Source organism: Gymnodraco acuticeps, unplaced genomic scaffold (genome assembly GCF_902827175.1).
Source record: "Gymnodraco acuticeps unplaced genomic scaffold, fGymAcu1.1, whole genome shotgun sequence".
Classification (NCBI taxonomy): Eukaryota; Metazoa; Chordata; class Actinopteri; order Perciformes; family Bathydraconidae; genus Gymnodraco; species Gymnodraco acuticeps.
In genome coordinates this window covers 295,167-317,386 of record NW_022990907.1, presented here as the reverse complement: position 1 = coordinate 317,386, position 22,220 = coordinate 295,167, and the positions used below count along the sequence as shown (strand labels likewise).

General features: G+C 41.9%; 1 protein-coding gene across 1 annotated transcript in view; it reads left to right on the top strand.

The window, feature by feature from the left end:
* ehd4 (EH-domain containing 4) overlaps positions 1 to 21,527 on the top strand; it is a gene marked incomplete at its 5' end in the record, with an annotated part of 33,756 nt that extends 12,229 nt beyond the window's left edge. Inside the window, 5 exon segments of the mRNA XM_034233831.1 lie at positions 9,782 to 9,948; positions 10,284 to 10,417; positions 10,568 to 10,679; positions 17,404 to 17,568; positions 20,685 to 21,527. Of these exon segments, the coding sequence (XP_034089722.1) occupies positions 9,782 to 9,948; positions 10,284 to 10,417; positions 10,568 to 10,679; positions 17,404 to 17,568; positions 20,685 to 21,242 (1,136 nt within the window).
* Positions 21,528 to 22,220: the final 693 nt, after the last annotated feature.

Genomic DNA, 22,220 nt, shown 5'->3' with positions numbered 1-22,220 from the left:
CACTTTTCTACTATTAATTATCTTTACTCCACGAATATAAGCATCTCCCTCTTCTACTGTTATTCAATACATGTATTCCTCCCAATTAATACATCTCAGTTTAAGTCACTTTTCCTTACTCCTCTTCTCTTAACTCCAGTGGCGAACCGTGGCTATCACAACTGGACCTTCTGTAGACACACCACCCGCCCCCCGCCCCCCCCCCTTCGCGGCATTATAATATCCGTCTTTCCACTGAATTGTCGTCTTGAAAAGGGTACTCACAACAATTCCGCAACAACTTCATCTTCACCTGTTGCTCTTGTCATTTCAACGTTAAAAACAATAAAACGGCATGAATTGCTTCGTCGCATTTCGTCTAGGTCCTCTGCCTCGAGCCAGTTAACTAGCGGGCCTTCTAGAGCACCTGGAACCGAGGGGAACTCTGAAAGAACACGCCCATTGGCTACAAATCAACATATGATTGGTTGATCAAACTGTCAGTCCAAACGTACGCTCTCATTCAGTGCAACGGCCAGGGCATTCTATCAAGGATGTAGAATACCTTGTTGAAGGATATTCTACCCAGAGACCCAGAACAAGATCTGATTGGTTGCTTTCTTTTCTAACACAAAACCACTGAAATGCGTAGTGCATGGTCCGAGAAGGACAAACAAATCAACGTAACACTGTAATATTACAGATCAACAACACAGATACCATTCTCATTTATTCATTTTATTACATTTTATTTATATAATTAAATCGATTTTTTGTTTGTTTTATCTGAGTGTTCCAGGGTATTCTCTGAATACCTTGAAGGCCCTGACGGTTCGCCACTGCTTAACTCCTAATCTCTTACCTCCCTCCCCTTCTCTTCACTGCTTTTCCCACTTCTGATGTTTGAATCTCTGTATTTCCTTGAGTCACTGTTGGATCTGAGCCTTACTTACTTAACTCTTTTTAAATCTGACAGCTCGTCCTCCCTCTTTCAGCCAACATGTCCTCCCTTCTTCCTCTCTATTATTTCTCCCTCTGTAGTGCAGTTCTGTTTTCACTGGTTTGCATCAGGTCTACTAAATGAACTCAATGACCAACATTACATCACTGCTCTACAGCGGGAGAGGACTCTTTAAAGTAGAGACACTACATACTGATATACACCTGAACATCAGCAGGAGAGGACTCTTTAAAGTAGAGACACTACATACTGATATACACCTGAACATCAGCAAGAGAGGACTCTTTAAAGTAGAGACACTACATACTGATATACACCTGAACATCAGCAGGAGAGGACTCTTTAAAGTAGAGACACTACATACTGATATACACCTGAACATCAGCAGGAGAGGACTCTTTAAAGTAGAGACACTACATACTGATATACACCTGAACATCAGCAGGAGAGGACTCTTTAAAGTAGAGACTCTACATACTGATATACACCTGATCAGCAGGAGAGGACTCTTTAAAGTAGAGACACTACATACTGATATACACCTGAACATCAGCAGGAGAGGACTCTTTAAAGTAGAGACACTACATACTGATATACACCTGAACCTCAGCAGGAGAGGACTCTTTAAAGTAGAGACACTACATACTGATATACACCTGATCAGCAGGAGAGGACTCTTTAAAGTAGAGACACTACATACTGATATACACCTGAACATTAACATTCTGATAAAGCAGTATAACAATAAAGGTATCCTTTAACACGGCTTCCATGCTGTGCAATGAGTAAAGCTGTAACACCTCACCAACGTCCCTTATCTCTCATGTTTCCTCTGCTCTGCACACATTCTTTCCGAGACAAAAATACAGTAAGCTCCAGCTCTGAGGGGGAAGTAGTATTGTTAGACTGAAGGTGTTTCCCTTTGAACAGGAAGTGGAACAAATGAAGTAATCATCTGTCTGGTAACGCAACGAGCAGGAGAGCTTTATTTTTGCGTTGGGATGTAACGAGGCTCAGAGGTGCAGGAAGTTTCCCGACTGATGTATTTACCACACAGTCACACTCACACACTCACACTCTCTCTCTCTCTCTCTCTCTCACACTCACACTCACACACACACACACACACACACACAACACCACACACACACACACAACACACACACACACACACACACACACACACAACACACACACACTCTCTCTCTCACACTCACACTCACACTCTCTCTCACACATACACACACACACACACTCTCTCTCTCTCTCTCACACACACACACACACACACTCACACATCTCTCTCACACTCTCTCTCTCTCTCTCTCACTCACACTCACACACACACTCTCTCTCTCTCACACACACACACACAACCACACACACACACACACACACACACACACACACACACACACAGAGCATCACGTCGGCTCTGACAGCACCTGACCCTGCGTCTGTAACCTGACACTGAGGGAGAAACGGTTCCTCCCCCGCTGCTGACACCTTCACACATCATGTATTCATGAAGGTGTAGTGCAGTGGTTCTCAACTGGTGGGTCGCGTCCCAAAAGTGGGTCGCGGACCCGTTTCGAGTGGGTCGCGGATGTGTGAGTGGGTCGCGGATGTGTGAGTGAAGAAAAAAAAAAATTGAATTTTTTTTTTGGGAAAAAGTCAAACTTTTATTTTGAAGGCCCGATTTTCTTACGCTGTGCATGCAGTCGGCGTTAGACTGGAAGTACCGGGGACCATAAACTTCTGTCACATAGTGATCATCTTCCCAATAAAACATCTTTGCTGATGTTTTTTCGAGTCTTCTGGCCAATCAGAATCAAGATTGTTGCCGGAAGTCCCCACGGAGAATAACTTAGCGGTAGAACTATTCTTTATACATCCATGGGTACAACTTCAAATAAAAAAGAACACATAATGAAATATGACCCCCGGTTTGATGATTGACAGGTCACAGAACAATGGGAGCTATCTACCCTTACCCACAATTTAAAGTAAGTCACACAGACTCTCGCCTCTTTACTCTCCTCTCTGTGAGGAGCAGCAAGATGTCAGAACAAAGTAAAAAACAAACAATGGAATAAAATCTTATTAATATGTCGGGTAGTAATAGATTTATTTATTTTCTTCTCAGAGTACCAGAATGCATAGTTTGTTAGTATTTCTAAAAATCCTGGGGGAGAATCCCCCCCCCTGCTGGGGTTGGGTTTTCAGCATGTGTGCCTTTTTATGTTAGTTCAGCTTTGATTCCATCATCTCATTAAACCTTTTTAAAAGCATACTTTAGTTCTGTGAAGGGATAAGGGATATATGCACTGTACTTCACTTTTATTAATATTGTATGCTGAAAAGTGTATCCAGCACGATTTTTTGTTGAATAGATTTCAGTGCTTCAAAATCAGTGGCGGCTGGTGGAAAATATTTTTGGTGGGGCTATGGAAATAGGGACCAAACCCTTCCAAAGCGGTCCGGGGGGATTTTTGAGAAATGATCCCTTAAATTATCTGGTGATGTTAGAGGAGGGGGGGAGGACAAATTGAGGCTTAAAAATATGAGATAATCCATAATCTTCAGTGTGGTTAGCTATGAATCTTCCAACGGTGCAACAGTATAGTAGGCCCACACAAACTGCAGAACACTGGTGCTTTGGGAACACTCAAATGATTTAATTCCCATTTACTCACGACTGTTTCCACTCGGACTTTAATACAGCTACACCATTGTTTGGTTTCCATGGTAGCGCGTCTCTTTAGCAGCGCGCGCAACTCAAAGTTTGAGAGGGTGAGGAAGATGAAAACTGAACAAGAATCGACAACTCCACCCTCTGCTCACTCCTTTCCTGTAAAACACAGGTCCAGCCCACACACATGCTCCATGGTGCCACAGGCATTGCCCTTACAACTACAATAAGCATGTCAATGTTAATCTACAGCTCCGGCGATCCACTAGCACCGAGACGCAGCCATCCTCGACAACTACTGTAGCGTCACCTTGGATACGAGTCCAAACAACTCACAGACACACAGGCCAGGGCGCTGACACGGCGCCCTTTGAGCATCAGATCTGACGACGCTGATTGGCTGAAATTATGTTTCGGCGGCATAGTATAGAGATAGCAACAGTCAGCTTGTTGGCTGCTGCTGCTCTGGCTGAGGGCTCCTTTCTTACCGCCCAGACGAGAGAGGGTAATGATACACGCTGCGGCCAGGCAGGAAACATGTGACTTATCAATAACTTTAGATATCGTAAAACAATTTTAAACGAGATTTTATTGTAGATTATACATTTTACTGATACCAATTATATAATATTTACCTTGTTCATTAAAAAAAAAAAGACTTTTTTTTTTATTTTTAATTTTTTTTAAAATTTTTATTTTTATTTTTAATGACAATCAAACATGTGGGAAGAGGGGGGGGGCGGCCGCCACTGTTCAAAATGTTTGGTCGCGATGTATTGACCAAGTAAAAAGTGGGTCCCGAGGCCTGACCAGTGTAGTGGACTCTGAGGACATTATTCACCATTGTCTGCGGTGAAACACTAGCAGTGATCTGTTCCTGATAAACGGCACACGTGTAGTGAAAGATAGACGGTATTTGTCTACATTTTCTAATAACTTCTACGAAAGGGATAAATCGAGGCTGGATTTTTTTTTTATGCAGCTGATTCTCCACAGCACATTTGTAATGATTACAATGAAGAAGTGTTTACACATCTCTGCAATCTGTCTCTGTATTTACACAGACAGGAGCGCCTCCTTTAGTCTCCAGATGTCGTCACCACAATTCTTTTCTGTTTAGATTTCATAACAAATATAATCTACTTTAAACAATCTACACACAAACAATTACTCCACAAAAAAATACTCAACACTTTAAAGAGGCCCTATTATGCTTGTTGGGGTGTTCCCTCTCCTGTAGTGTGTTTTATAGGTTTTAGTGCATGCTCATGATCTCTGTTCTCTCCCTCTTCTGTCCCAGTAGAGGCACAAGATACAAATATGAACCTGACAATTAGCAGAATATGTCTGTGAACGAGCTAACACACACACACACACACACACACACACACACACACACAGACAATGAAGTGTGGGCTGCCCTGTGACCTTGATGTCATGATGAACTCAGCAAAAGCTCAGTGTGCCAGCACTGTGTGTGTGTGTGTGTGTGTGTGTGTGTGTGTGTGTGTGTGTGTGTGTGTGTGTGTGTGTGTGTGTGTGTGTGTGTGTGTGTGTGTGTGTGTGTGTGTGTGTGTGTGTGTGTGTGTGTGTGTGTGTGTGTGTGTGTGTGTGTGTGCTGTGTGGTGTTGTGTGTGTGTGTGGTGTGTGTGTGTGTGTGTGTGTGTGTGTTGTCCACAAACACTCAGAGGTGTGTCGCCCTGTAGTGATGTTGTAAATGTGGACAGCAGCGCCTCCATGTCAAATGTTGCGGTTGAAATCTGATGCAGGACACACACACACACATACACACACACACACACACACACACACACACACACACACACACACACACACACACACACACACAATTGATTGATTGGAAATGCTCAGTGGAGGACGGTGCATTTAAACAAATAAAAACGACTTTATTTGATTTAATTGTGTATTGAGAAACTCATAGTAAAAGTGTAGATGATGATGTGTGTACTGAAGGTGTTTCTGTGTGTGTGTGTGTGTGTGTGTGTGTGTGTGTGTGTGTGTGTGTGTGTGTTTAAGGGTGACCTCTACGACAAATACACACATGTGTGTCAGAGGAAAATGCAGCCGAGGCAGAATCCAGTGTGTAGTTTTAGAGATATCCTGTCAGGAAGTGAACCTCGCTCCTGTCGGTGACACACACATGGAGTTCTTGTTTTTAGATATTTCCTCTTTACCCTCTGCTGGTGCTCCATGCTCATTAGCATATCTAAAAGAAGTTGAATTGTATGTTTTTCTATCCTGCGCTTATATCATTAAATTCCTATAACGTTTGGTATTAAAAATACAATCAAATAAAACAACAATTCAACAAAAACAAAACACTTTCTACAGTTAAATAGTAATTCATAACAAACTTAAGTAATTTTCTTGTATAAATTGAATTGTGCATTTGAGTGTTTCAGGTCAATTATAAGACGCGTTGTCGGTAAGGTAGGGAAGTGCTTTTAAGGGCAGCTGCCATTAAAAGAAGCTCGCTTTGCTCAGGGAGAACCAGGGCTTTATTTTCAGTAGTCAAAAAACTATGACAGAAAAAGGGAATACCCTAAAAAGCACCATAGGGCCTCTTTAAGCTAAATATACCATGTCTTGATGTCTAAATTATATACCCTAGTAAAGCCTGCTCTACAGCAGTGCTTCTCAAAGTGTGGTCCGTGAGCGCCCCCTAGTGGTCCGTGAGTATATTGGTAACATTTGAAATAAATAAATACATTTAAGTTTTCCGCACTCTCGCGGGAATATCTCCGCAATGGAGTGAGCTTAAGTTTCACTTTCGATTGCATGATATAGCCCAGATAAACACCTTCATCCCACATGTTGTCACTTGTTTGTACCATTTTCAGGCGATTTGTAAAAAACGATGTGTTTTTGGATATTTGTGGAGTTAGGTGGTCCGCGAGTGTTTTTTTATTGGTTAAGTGGTCCTTGGTATGAAAATGTTTGAGAAACACTGATCTACAGGGATGATCCTGATCCAGATCCAGAGGTGCAATAGGACTAAAAGAGACCCAATAGGAACAAAAAACACGAGACACATGACAAGCAAGAGAAACGCAAAATTACGCAGAGGCGCAAATCTACAAAAGAAAGAAACTTAAGACAAAATGAAAAACACAAAATGACCACAAAGACAAACTTAAAAATAAATTATAAATTATCAAACGGACATCAAAAACATTAATTAGGGATTTAAATCAGCAAACAGTACAACACTACAGAGAGACACAAGATGACACACACACACACACACACACACATACACACACACACACGCACACACACACAGGTACATTTTCATTAACACTGACTTTACTTCTAACTTAATATTACATTTTCTGTTGGTTTCAAAACCATCTTCAGTCATATCCTCCTGAGTGTAACCACATGTCACGTGAACTCAGTTATATAACAGCAGGAGAATAACTGGATTAACAACTCTGTGGGAATCACAGAAAGTCTGCTTTTAGTTTTCCTCCTCTAACGTTTACATCCACAACTTGCAAAATAAAGTGTTCCAGTTTAAAACAGCAGACATGGATGTGATCCAGTGAAGAGAGACAGCACGGCAGGACAAAGAAATGTTTCCAGTTAAAGTTTTAAAGCTTTTGTCTCCGAGCCGAGTGTCACCCAGTTTTAGAGGAACCACACCCAGACTGCTGCCACATTTCACTTTGCTCACACACACACACACACACACACACACACACACACACACACACACACACACACACACACACACACACACACACACACACACACACACACACACACTCAGGCTGACGTCAGCAGCACTGACAGATGGAGCTTCACCATGCTGAGGGTTCAGGGAGATCACAGCTACTGAGAGGACATGTTGAAGTAGATGTGTTTTCTGCAGCTGCTTCTCGGTGTAGACGTTTCATTTGACCACCTGCTGTGTCGAGGTGTTGACCTCCATGTTTGTGTCGTTAGAAGTGCATGGGTTCATCCTCAACTCCTTTGTCCTCCAAATCTAATTTCTTACAAGATACATTGACATATGGGGCAGCAGATGTGTTTGTCTGCCTAGCGACAGCCGTATAACATATACACACACACACACACACACACACACACACCACCCCCCACACACCCTCACACACACATTTAAAGGCACAGTATGGCAGCTGTAATGCCCTCAGTGCTCTCTGTTGTCTGGCGTTCAGTTGCATGTTTGTATTTCCCTCTCTGGATATTGGAAAGCTTCACAAAACGCCTCCAGTAGTGTAAGAGAATGGACATACACCAATTCATTACAGACACCCGGGTGAAGAGACTCAGAAATCAGCTGGTTTTGTTCAGAGTTGGAGGGCGTGTGAATGCTGAAGAAAACTGGGGGCTTTAATTCCTCAGGTTGAACTCAGAAGATGGGATATATGAGGAAATATACTTGTACATTCGCAGTAGTTTCACCTTTCAGTGAGCGCATGTTATGTGAAAAGATAAGAGCTGTAAAGATTGAATAATAAATGTTTGCCATGTACTTATACTTGACTATCGATGAACCCTTCATGGGTCTTTTTTCATGCAGAAATGAAGACATGCCTTATCGTATGCCTTACATCCAAAGACCAAAGCAACAAACGGATAATCAGTAACTATATGATTCTCTCCAGAACATTATTAGTTGTTTTAAAATTGGTTTAAAAATCTACATTTTCCATCACACAAGTAGAATTTCTTTATATATCTTCATTTTCCTTCACCTTGGGTGTTCAGCATCAGAATCAGAAACGGGTTTATCACCAGGTAGGTTGACACGTACGAGGAATTTGACTTGGTGTCATGGTGCGTACATAAAAGTTAAAAAGAACTATAATAACATAAAATAATAGTAAATTATAGCAGCATTTACATAGAAATAGAATTAAATAAACTATGAAAAAATGTTTGGCAGTAATGTACATCCAGTGTGAGAAATAATCAATATATTGTGCCGGAACGTTAATGGAAATAATTTACTGTAGCAGTGTTTTCCCCACGGACCGGACGTGGGCGACATCAGGGGCCTATACTACGAAGCTGGTTCAACCTAACCTGGATATGTTTGAGTTAGCCGGTTGGCCTAATCCAAAACATACGCGCTCTCGCTAAACTGTACTACGACGCTGGTTATCAAGTGGATCGCTCAAGCCAGCCGTGTCCTATCTAGTTAGGTGCGCGTTCACATGAAAGGGGTGGTATCTGGAGCATTCGACCAATCACAAACATGGAGAAGCGTACTGACAGCGCAGCGTCATACTTCCTGAATGAAAAGTGAACTTTAATACTAGTCAAAAATGAAGAAGTTAAACTTTAAACATCCATGACTTAAACACTTTATCCAGGATAAAAGCCACAGAGCTGCACCTGCAAGGTGAATACAGCTGGGAACAGAACAAGTGTTTGAATGCGTACATTAACAAGTTTATGATATCACTGCCCCGTCTAAGACTCAATCTGACTTTCATTACATTTGACTCGAGTGTTTCCTCAACTTAATGTGTTGCTTAAAATAATGTTACACTGTGAGTGTTGCACGGCCCGATACGGCTCAGCTGACTCAGAAAATATATGATACATTATGAAGTGATATGCCGCGGACTGTACTTAATGTTACTCTGATCCGGTTACTTATGTTGTGGTAGATATGTGGTAAGTGTTCTTAACGCTAATGTTATAATAGTCAGATTGCTCTGAAGATGGAGGTGATATTCTATTAATGTTCACGTTCACACAGTCGGTGATTTTTGCCGGCCGTCTTTCCTGCGACGGCAGCTTTTCTGTATTTCCTTTCTCCTGTAATATGACTTGATCGCTTTAAACTCTGCACACTGAGCTCTGATTGGTCAGCAGGCAGTGCTTTCACTGAGTTGAGCTCTTAGCCTGCAACCTAACCTGCTCCGGGGCAGGTTAGCCTCTAAGCATAAGTTACCATGGAGATCTAGCCTGCTAAAAAGAGAACCAGCTTCGTAGGACCGGAAAGCCAGAGTTTTCCCTGAAGTTAGCCGGCTAAGCGAAAATCCTGCTTCGTAGTACAGGCCTCAGGTCTTCTTTAGACCAACTCTTGGTCTTCAAAACAAGAATACCTCACACCAGCCATGCTAATGAAAGGGTGAACTTCCTGTGTGCAGGTTATGACTTCACGGAGGTCTTGCGGTGGTTTGGAGAGCGCGTGGATCGGATCATCCTGCTGTTCGACGCTCACAAACTGGACATCTCTGACGAGTTTTCCGAAGCCATCCGAGCCTTCAAAGGACAAGACGACAAGATCCGGGTCGTCCTCAACAAGGCCGACCAGGTGAGAGGGCGAAGAGAGGGATCAATACATCTGATTTGATTTGATTTCAAATGTGTACAAAATAATAATACAAACAAAAAAAGAATAATGAAGTGAAACATGATAATTATTATACTATACAAACTTAAGCAGTGTCAAATTGATAAACAAAAATATTACTGACTTAAAAATTATATATAAATAAATAAACTACACATCCGAAAAGGAGTGGGAGGAGTTTATTTAATCCCACCCCTTCTCCCAAAAACTAAATTATTAACATATACATTTTTTTTTTTGCTTCACATGAAGCCATTGTTAGAGTTATAGATTAACCTCTCTCCCTCACCTGCCAGGTGGACACGCAGCAGCTCATGAGGGTTTACGGCGCCCTCATGTGGTCGCTGGGGAAAGTGATCAATACTCCTGAGGTGGTGAGAGTCTATCTGGGATCCTTCTGGGGCAAACCCCTGCAGAACACTGAGAACAGGTCAGATATTCATTCATTCATTCATTGATTCAGAAAATCACCCGTTCCTTCATTTATTCATGTTATTCATTCACACAGACAACAGATGTATTTTTTTATTCTTTCACTTGTGTTTCTCCTCGTTAACTAATTCACTCGTTCACTCCCCAGGCGTCTGTTTGAGGCGGAGTCTCAGGATCTCTTTAAGGACATCCAGAGTCTCCCGAGGAACGCGGCGCTGCGTAAACTGAACGACCTCATCAAGAGGGCGCGGCTGGCCAAGGTGAAGCAGGAAGTCACATGTTGTGTTTGGAGTTTAACACCCAGAGACTGGAATGTTTGGTTGTGTTTCAAAAACAGAACGAGGGCCGGGAGTGTGAACACTCTGGTTTCAGAAGAAGTTAGATCAGGGGGGTCAAACTCAATTTCATCGCGGGCCACATTGGAATTATGGTTGCACTCAAAGGGCCGGTTGTAAGTTTAAGACTATATAAAAATACATATATAAATATTTAATATATATAAAATGATGTATTATATTACATGATTGCCTCTGCATTGGATGATTATCTGATAGGGTAATAACTTCATAATTAACTACGTCTGAAAGCAGAAGTCTACGGCAAATCATTGCAAGTCTCTTCAGTGAGAATGTCACAAAATGATTTAAAAAGAAAAGCCACATTTTGAAGAAAAAAAGTCAAATTCTGAGAACAAAGACATATTTTGAAGAAAAACAAATCATATTTGAGATGCATTGTGGGACATGTAGTTTATGGGCAACGTGCTTCTGTAAATCGGCATGTACCCGTATAATAAAAGCTCTTGTGGGGCCGCATGAAATGAAGTCACGGGCCGGATTTGGCCCCCGGGCCTTGAGTTTGACACCCCTGAGTTAGATGATTCAGTTTAATCTCTTAGCATTCAGTACAGACAGTGAAGGGGTTAGCCTGCATTCATTCATTGTGTTATTCATTCATTGAAAAGTTCAGAAACATGCATTCATTCATTTACTACGCCAAGGTAACCGGTTAGAACTCTAATGGCGCGTTTCCACTGCAGCGGGGTAGCCCCGTTTAAGCGTCCCTAAGCGTCCTCGCTCTGGCCTCGCTCTGGCTGCCTCGCTGGCCGGCCCAGGCCGTGGCGCATTTCCATTACAGTTTAGGACCTGGGGTAGCAACGCAGTGTAGGCGGGGCGATCGGCTTTGTTTTTGTTCACATTTCGAGTTGTTCCGTCGAGCTCCCGCTGGATTTGATCATCCCCAATGAGATGTAGGAACGTCGTCACCTCCTCGGTCGACCACGGTGTGCTTTTCTTATTAGACGTAGCCATTTTTGTAGCTCATCCGTTTACAAAATGCTGTTTATAAAAATGCTGCAAGCTTGCTTTTAGATATATATGCGACGCTAGGGATGAACTCGCGCGCAATCTTGTGACGATTCTCTCTGACCAATCAGCAGTCGAGAGTGTTGACGTCACTAGTTCAGCCCTGGCCCTGGTCTGAGGGAACCACGATTTTATGAGGCCGGAAAAAAGTACCCGCTGGCCGGTACTAGACTATATGGAAACGCCACCAAAAACCGGCCTGGACGGTTAAGGACGCTTAAACGGGGCTACCCGCTGCAGTGGAAACGCGCCATAAGTGGCGATGAGGTCTTAAAATGTATGGAAAGGGTCTTAAAAAAGGTCTTACATTTGACTTCAGGATTCCTGCATATACCCTGAACATGCATTTATAATAGTTCATTTATTCATTACATTGCATTTAGCTGATGCTTTTATCCAAAGCGACTTACAATAAGTGCGTTCGACCAAGAAGATACAACTTGAAGAAAACAGAATCATATAAGTACATCAGGTTAGAGCCAAAACATTTCAAGTGCTACTCAACTGGCTTAGATAAGCCAGTCCTTTATTAGTATATAAGTGCTTTGTTAATAGTTCTATCGCTCGAAGTGGAGTCGAAAGAGATGATATTTCAGTCTGCGCCGGAAGATGTGTAAGCTTTCTGCTGTCCTGATGTCAATGGGGAGCTCATTCCACCATCTTGGAGCCAGGATAGCAAACCCACGTGTTTCTGCTGATGGGATTCATTCATCTACTTATTTGAACCTGCCAAATGTTGATATTGATTAATTTAATCATTCAGTCATTTGAACTTAGATTAACCCACAAATTCCATGTTTCTGAAAGCCTGCAGTTCAGTGTTTGAGTCCGTGTTACAAAGTGTTTTAACTTAGTCATACTTTGAAAAGCAAGCTGCACAAATGAGACTAAGTTGGAAAACAGAAGTGAGATTTAAAATAGAAGAACAAGAAATGTATCTTCTGACACGTGATCCATAGAAACTGATCCTCTGGCTTTAAACTGAACTCAAGAACTTTGGAGTTTATTTCCTGGGGTTTTTTGTGTTTCTTTTCAAACCTTCTGAGGTCGAAAGGAAGCTCTAAATAATAAAACAGAAGTGAGTTTGAGATGTTGGCGTGTGAAAGCTGAGGGAGCTCCATCGGTGTTTGGAGGTAAATGTTCTGTTGTTCAACCTTCAGGAAAAGCTGTTTTAGTTTTTCTTTGTGATGGTTGTTTATAGTTCTGACATACATACTGATTGTTTGTGTCTTCTTTCGTCGTTATGCGTCTCTTTGTAGTCATTTGTTCGTATTTCATCATATTTTTAAGTCTATCTGAGTTAGTTTTGTGTCTATTTTAGTCGCTTTTGTGTGTCTTCACTTAAGGCCCGGACACACCGGGTCGATTTCGGCCGTCGATAGATGTCTGGCCGTCGATGAGCGTCCTGTATGTGCATAGATATGTATGTCTCATAATTATTTGTGTGAACATAAAAATAATGTGTGTGTAAATGTAAAAACACCACAAATGCATTTAAAGATTTGCAAACTCACAAATAAATGTGCAAGTGTAAAATGGATCTGCAAATACGCTAAATATTTTCACAAATAAAAAAAAAGATCTGTGATTATCTCTTTACATTGACAACTTTCGATCAGGCATTTGTGAAATCCATTTTGTATTTACCCGACCAAAACTGCGCTTGCGGATCTCAAATCTCTGCTCGCGGATCTCACATTTCTGCTTTGTGGATCGTCTTTTTACACACGGAATTTTGAGACATATTTTCCGCCGGTCTCGGCTAAAATCTACTCGTGTCACTCGGTTATTTTTCGGAAACCAGGGCACACACAGACGGCTATTATTTTTCATTTTCCAGTACCGCACTAGACACGTTTTCGATTATAAGTCGTTATGTGAAACAGTCTGTGATGGACGAGAGTGAAAATGGGACGCACGCTATTTGTTGTTTGTTATATCACGCAGTCTGTCTTCCGGTTGTTGCCTCTTTTGAATGACGAATACACACTACCGCCGCCTGCTGGTAAGGAGAGTTATTGCCGCTCACGCCATGCGCAGTGCGTACGTGCTGCTTGGCCGTCGGCTGCGGTGTTGTTCCAGTGCGACTTTTTGGCCGAGACGCAGGAGACGTGAGGCGACACAACAGTCGGGTCCGTCGGGACGTGTTCTTTGGTGTCAGTTTGGTGTGTCCGGGCCTTTAGGGTTTTGTTTCCTTGTGGTTGTTTTGAGACGCTTTTAGTAGCCGCTTGTTGTCTTATTGGTGTATTTTTTTAACCTTTTAAGCCCCTTTTTGTTTTGCTTCCTTGTGGCAATTTTGAATTTCTTCCTTGTGTGACATGTTGTAGGTGAAGAGGAGGAAGGCCCCTCACACTTTGGGCCGCTGGTAGTCCGTCAGTAATCCCTCCACACTGGTGTCATATTGTCGGGACGCTCCCACAGTGCATGTGGGAGTTCAAGCTAAGCTGTAATAAATGAATTTTAGCAAACAAATATCTTTTAAAACGTTCCCTCTGACCACTGGCTCATCAATCAGATCGCATTTTTGTTCCTGATAAAATATTGATTAATGACACTAACGCTCATAAATCCACTGACCCCAACCCCTCCCTCTCACCTCCTTTCCTTACTCACTTCCTTCCACCTCCTATAATGGCCAGTATGAAGGATTGAAGGGTCTCTCCTCTTCCCCCTCCTCTTCCTCCTCTGACCTGACGCCGCTCAGTCTCCTGTTCTGTTTTACTCCCAAAACTCCAACTTCATTAATGTCTTCCAGACTTTAAGTTCTATGTCTTTTCACACTTTTATTCTCTCCCTTTAGGCCTCTTACTTGTGTGTTATTAGTTGATTGATCGTCTGTGTTGTTGTTCTTTTTATTTGCATAGGCTGTAAATAAGAACATTTCCTTGCATAATAAATCCGAACCTCTTTTAGGATTTCAGTTTTGGCATGGAGTGAGACATCTCAAAAACTACTCGATGATGAGGTTTTCTGCTGTGTAAGCTTATAAAATGTCAGAAAGCTATGAGATATAAAATACACAATACGTTATGTCCTATACATTATGAGATATCAAGTCTAGTTTCGACACTTCAATTCAAATGTATCAGATATTAACTCAAACTTTTACTTCTTACCAAATCAAATGTATGATTTGTAATGTCAAATTCTTACTTTTTAAATCAAATTTGCAATTTTAAGTCCCGAAATGCAATTTTTAACATCAAATGTTTGATATGTAAAAATAAATTCTGACTTTTAAAATCAAATTGGAGATATTTAGTCCAAATCTTCACTTTTATTATTCTAATATGAGAAACTAAGGATAATATTTGACTATTTAAGTGAACATTATGAGATATTAAGCCTAATTAAGAACGTTTAAATCCAGTTGTATGAGACATTAAGTTAAATGTAAGACTTTTTTTAATGAAATCTAAATGTTTTGAGTTATATTTAAGGAACTAAGTCATTAAGATGTAAGATTAGGTGAAACTCACGAGACAGAAAGTGATTAGATGTTATTTTACCTGTCCTCCTTCTGTCTGTGGTGACTTCCTGTCTGAGCTGTGATTGAGGAAGCTGTTTTATAAACATTACTGTTGTTGAACGAAGCTCTGCCAAGGTGTGTGTGTGTGTGTGTGTGTGTGTGTGTGTGTGTGTGGTGTGTGTGTGTGTGTTTGTGTGTGTTTGTGTGTGTGTGTGTGTGTGCGTGCGTGTGCGTGTGCGTGTGCGTGTGTGTGTGTGTGTGTGTCCGTATCTCGAGGAACAGTCACGTTTCTGTTACTGAAGTTGGAAAGATAAAAACAACGACTTATCTAAAGAGAGTGGTGCAGGAATAAGTCCTAAAACCCGGATATGAGTCAGCATTTTATCACTTCCGGTTCCCTCGTGTCGGAATCAATTGTTTTTGAGTGTTTTTGGATGGATATGATCTGTAGTTAACAAAAGCTGAAGAGATTCTCATGTTTTGTTCTACTACATGCCTCTACACTATAAACTTGCCTTGCCTTGCCTTGCCTTGCCTTACATCAAATACGTCAGTTAATAGCCCACTGGTGAATTTAAAAACATTGGTTGTCTAAATGAGACAACTAAACGTCATCACGCCCAACGTTATCCGCCTTTAGCTTAGCGGTGGTGACGTGAAGTCATGTGACCGTGATGTAGTTCCTTTATAGCCCAACATTAGCCGCCTTTAGCTTAGCGGTGGTGACGTGAAGTCATGTGACCATGATGTAGTTCCTTTACAGCCCAACATTAGCCACCTTTAGCTTAGCGGTGGTGACGTGAAGTCATGTGACCGTGCTGTAGTTCCTTTATAGCCCAACATTAGCCTCCTTTAGTTTAGCGGTGGTGACGTGAAGTCATGTGACCGTGCTGTAGTTCCTTTATAGCCCAACATTAGCCACCTTTAGCTTAGCGGTGGTGACGTGAAGTCATGTGACCGTGCTGTAGTTCCTTTATAGCCCAACATTAGCCACCTTTAGCTTAGCGGTGGTGACGTGAAGTCATGGGACCGTGCTGTAGTTCCTTTATAGCCCAACATTAGCCACCTTTAGTTTAGCGGTGGTGACGTGAAGTCATGTGACCGTGCTGAAGTTCCTTTATAGCCCAACATTAGCCTCCTTTAGTTTAGCGGTGGTGACGTGAAGTCATGTGACCGTGCTGTAGTTCCTTTATAGCCCAACATTAGCCACCTTTAGCTTAGCGGTGGTGACGTGAAGTCATGTGACCGTGCTGTAGTTCCTTTATAGCCCAACATTAGCCACCTTTAGCTTAGCGGTGGTGATGTGAAGTCATGTGACCGTGATGTAGTTCCTTTATAGCCCAACATTAGCCACCTTTAGCTTAGCGGTGGTGACGTGAAGTCATGTGACCGTGCTGTAGTTCCTTTATAGCCCAACATTAGCCGCCTTTAGCTTAGCGGTGGTGACGTGAAGTCATGTGACCGTGCTGAAGTTCCTTTATAGCCCAACATTAGCCTCCTTTAGTTTAGCGGTGGTGACGTGAAGTCATGTGACCGTGCTGTAGTTCCTTTATAGCCCAACATTAGCCACCTTTAGCTTAGCGGTGGTGACGTGAAGTCATGTGACCGTGCTGTAGTTCCTTTATAGCCCAACATTAGCCACCTTTAGCTTAGCGGTGGTGATGTGAAGTCATGTGACCGTGCTGTAGTTCCTTTATAGCCCAACATTAGCCTCCTTTAGCTTACCGGTGGTGACGTGAAGTAATGTGACCGTGCTGAAGTTCTTTATAGGCTAACGTTAGCTTTTTACTTCTGGAGATTGCATTTACGCTTTAAAAAGTGGTGTTAATATGTGGGCATTATCCTGCTGAACACAACTAAAGTATCATAAACGTGTGTTTGCCACAGAGCTTATTTTCTGCAATGTTCAAAACTCAAATGGAAAAATCCCATTGCTTTTTGTTGAGGGAGGCCTATTATGCTAACTTCTAGTTCAGCCTTCAAAAATACGTCATCGCTGCACCACTCCATTGTGTTTTATTACTTTTTTCGGTTAGTTGACTTAATGTGGGACTGTTCCTTTAACCACCAACAGATTTTGGTTGATAATTAGTGAATCCAGAATTATGTTGATGTTCTTTGATTGACAGCCACTTCTTCTTCCTCCTGCAGGTGCACGCCTACATCATCAGCCACCTGAAGAAGGAGATGCCGTCTCTGTTTGGGAGAGAGAAGAAGAAGGAGGAGCTGATCATGAGGCTGCCTGAGATCTACACCCACCTGCAGAGAGAGCACCACATCAGCCCCGGAGACTTCCCCAGCGTCACCAAGATGCAGGTACAGAAACACACACAGCCACATCACAGCTGCAAAAGGAAATATCGGTTTTAGTTTGATAACACGTGATTTTTACCCATTTTTCTAAAAGCACTTTGAATTGCCTTGTGTTGAAAGGTGCTATATAAATACACTTGCCTTGCCATTGATTTAAGGGTATACAAATAGCACTACCATAATTCTTAGGGACAAAACATGAGTTCATTTGACTTTTTACTTGGTTGTTAATACTTACTGTATATGTATACTTATTTTTACTTGAGTAGTATTATGAGTACATTACTTTTTTGTGTGGTATTAGTACTTTTACCAAAGTAAAAGGTACTTTTTTCTACATAGAGGCGATTAGATATATACTTTATTGATTTAAAATTGACAAACATTGTTATGGTACATCAGCATGTTTGCAAGGCATTGAATTGAGGTACAAATGTAATACAAATAAATAAAAGACAGCCAAATTACACATATTACCAGTCAAGAAATACAGTATTGATAAAATACACTATACAATAATACAAAATAAGTTAAAATACACTATAAAAGACCAAGCTATTACTTAAATAGGGCGGTGGTGGCGAAGTCCATAGGGACTTGGCTTGGCAACTGGAAGGTCACCAGTCCAAGTCCCGGAAAGACCAAGTGCTACCGAGGTGTCCCTGAGCAAGGCACCGTTCCCCACACTGAGTCTTCAATCTTCTTCAAATCATATTCGATTATTATTTTGTGCAGCTGAAGGTCAAGTTTTTCTCGCTGAACTTTAGCAAACAGTCGGAGAACAAAATGTGATTCTCAGATGAGGGTAAACATATTTTTACTGATGTCAGAGGAACATCACACTTTCACTCCGCAGCTGCTGTCGTGTGTGTGTGTGTGGTGTGTGTGTGTGTGTGTGTGTGTGTGTGTGTGTGTGTGTGTGTGTGTGTGTGTGTGTGTGTGTGTGTGTGTGTGTGTGTGTGTGTGTGTGTGTGTGTGTGTGTTGTGTGTGTGTGTGTGTGTGTGTGTGTGTGTGTGTGTGTGTGTGTGTGTGTGTGTGTGTGTGTGTGTGTGTGGTGGTTTGTCTTGGTGTTTTTGTTGGCGAGAGGATTTTGAGATTTTTTAGTTCCCTGTTGAGATGTGTATTCTCAAGACACAAGCACACACATACACGTGTTGTTAGTATCTCTCTCTGTCTCTCTGTGTGTGTGTGTGTGTGTGTGTGTGTGGTGTGTGTGTGTGTGTGTGTGTGTGTGTGTTGTGTGTGTGTGTGTGTGTGTGTGTGTGTGTGTGTGTGTGTGTGTGTGTGTGTGTGTGGAGAGGTCAGAGGTCAGAGGTCAGCAGAGAACACTGTGTGCAGCTGCAGATCTGCTCAGGCTCATCATGTGACTATCAGAGGTGATGATTTAAGCTGTTTTTAAAATAGTTTATGATTTAGAAGTAGGACATCTAAAGGAAGACTTAATCCTTTAGTTTATCACAAAACATCTAAATAAATATATCTAGAGATACATGGTTTAAGAACGAACTAAAGCTGTCAGATAAAGGTAGTAAAGTAAAAAGTACCCTTTCCCCCTTAGTGGAGTCTAAGTATAAAGTAAGTATAAAGTAACATAACGTGTAAATATTAAGAGAAAATACCTGGAATTTTTACTTTATTTCACTGCAAAACTTTATTAACTCACTCACGTTTCTGGGTTTATCTTTGTTTTTGGCGCCACCTGTCAGTGACACGAGGAACTGCAACACACATTGCATTACATGTCACTTGTTAGACGCTTTTCTCCAAAGCGACTTACATACTCAATACTGTGGACAATCCCCACAGGAGCACTTTGGGGTGAAGGGTCTCAGGGACACAACGACATGCTGACTGCAGTGGGGTTTGAACCCTGATTCGAACATCAACGCACTACCCCACTGCGCCACCACAAACAATCAACCATTTCATGTCATTGCAAATAAAAACCCTTTATCCTGAAAGAGAGTAAAGTGACCAGTCAGATCACAGATCCAACACAGGTGATGGAAAACTGACATAATAAAACGTGTTGTGTCTTAGTTTGAATAGACGTTTTTGGACTTTAAGCAAACTTACAAAGCATCATTTTCAGGAATGGTCCAATAAAAGATAAAACTGTCATTATTAAGAAAAAGAAAAAGAAAGAAATGAGGGACATCATTTCCTAAAAAACATAAATAATGGTGCGATTAAATAATTATAATTGTATACATGGATTAAATTCATGCCCAGAGTCCACAGTTATTATTTACTTTAGACCAGATTATATTTGACTCTCACAAACTCCAACAAATTCTACAATTTCTGTTGAAAAAAACGAGTCTCTCCGTCGATATAATGTCAATTTCTTCCAGAGTCACTCCCACACGGAAGTAGAAATAATGTCAATACTATATTTTTTAGTCAAACTGTTATCACTGTATCTCAAGTGTTTTGATTGGACAATGCAAATGTTAAAGGTCCCCTATTATACAGTTTTTCATCAATATATCACAGGTCTCAGATATATCCAGAGCCTGTCTCTGATTGGCTGAAACACCAAACAGATCATTGCAGCATTACCCATAATCCCCTCTGTTTCAGCCCTGTTTCCAAAGTGCTGATTCTCTGTCTGTTACTTTAGATGAAAAAGAAGAGGGGACACGTGTTGATGCAGAAGAGACATGAGGAAGAGGGGACACATGTTGATGTAGAAGAGACATGAGGAAGAGGGACACATGTTGATGTAGAAGAGACATGAAGAAGAGGGGACACATGTTGATGTAGAAGAGACATGAGGAAGAGGGGACACATGTTGATGTAGAAGAGACATGAAGAAGAGGGGACACGTGTTGATGTAGAAGAGACATGAAGAAGAGGGGACACATGTTGATGTAGAAGAGACATGAAGAAGAGGGGACACATGTTGATGTAGAAGAGACATGAAGAAGAGGGGACACATGTTGATGTAGAAGAGACATGAGGAAGAGGGGACACATGTTGATGTAGAAGAGACATGAGGAAGAGGGGACACATGTTGATGAAGAAGAGACATGAAGAAGAGAGGACACATGTTGATGTAGAAAATACTTAATACATAATAAGCCACCTTTAACATATTTTCTGTGTTCTCCTCCAGGACATGTTGCAGCACTACGACTTCAGTAAGTTCCCGTCTATGAAGATAAAGCTCATCGAGTCTGTGGACAAGATGTTGGCCACGAAGATTGCCGGCCTGATGACGATGATCCGTGACGAAGAGTCCAAAGCGCCTCCGGTCCTCGTGTCGGGCGGAGCCTTCGAGGGCTCCCAGGACGGGCCCTTCGGTCACGGATACGGAGAGGGAATATGCGCCGGATCGGACACGGAGGACTGGATCGTGAGCCGCGAGAAGCACCGCTACGACGAGATCTTCTACATGCTGATGCCCATCAACGGCAAGATCACCGGCGTCAACGCCAAGAAGGAGATGATGAACTCGCGGCTGCCCAACACGGTGCTGGGGAAGATCTGGAAGCTGGCCGACTGCGACAAGGACGGCATGTTGGACGACGAGGAGTTTGCGCTCGCTCAGCATCTTATGAAGGTCAAACTGGAGGGTTATGAGCTGCCCAGCGAGCTGCCGGATCACCTGGTGCCGCCGTCACACCGCAAAAACCCCGACGCGGAGGCACTGTACAACAACAGCGAGGACTAGAGCGCGGAGAGGTAAACGAAAGAAGACTGAGCTGAGAGGAAGTCCAAATGTACAAACTCACCAGCTGATATTCAGACTAACTATCAGCAAACTGACAGAAGAGATGGTCGAATTCAATGTTTAGGATTTACTCACCGAGGAATCCAATCACCTGCTAATCGCACAGTCAAATGTATAAACCAATTAATGGCGTTAGGAAGTAAAAACGAAATATAAGATGTATCTATATTGTACAATTCAGCTGAGCTCAACGCACCAAAGAGGAAATAAGATTATGTAGACGTATATTTTACGAGTCTTTATTGTGATACTTAACTTCCTGCCTTCCTTTTCCGCCCCTTAACGACTGAGTGAGCTGAGAGGAAGTCCAAATGTACAAAACCACCAGCTGATCTTCAGACTAACAGGAGACACTATCAGCAAGGTTTAGGATCGACTCACCGATGCATCGACTCACCTGCTACTCACTCCTTTAAATAACTCAATGATATGGGAAGCTTTTACATTGGTAACATATATAGATATATTGTGTAGATTTCACCAAAGACCTCATCATTAACTAACCCTGCGTTAATTTGGATTCTTATTTTGAAAGAATAAGAGAGTGATATTTAACACAATGGTCCACACAAACACAGAGATATTTGGTATTTTTAGGCAAAACCTAAATATTTTATTACATTTTCTTTGTGGTTTTATTCCAATTTTAAAACAGCCAAGTGAAGAAAACATTGTTGTACCCAGGAAATGTTTAATGGTTTTAACATTGTAAATGGACTGTACTTATAGAGCGCTTTATCCAGTCTTTAAAACCCCTCAAAGCGCTTTGCATACAACATGTCGTTCACCCATTCATACAGAGCGTGCACCTGACTCTAGGACCTAAGAGTCACACACCGCTGGCCATCGGGACTGGAGCAACTCAGGGTTGAGTATCTTGCCCAAGGATACATCGACATGTTGACTGCATGGGCTGGG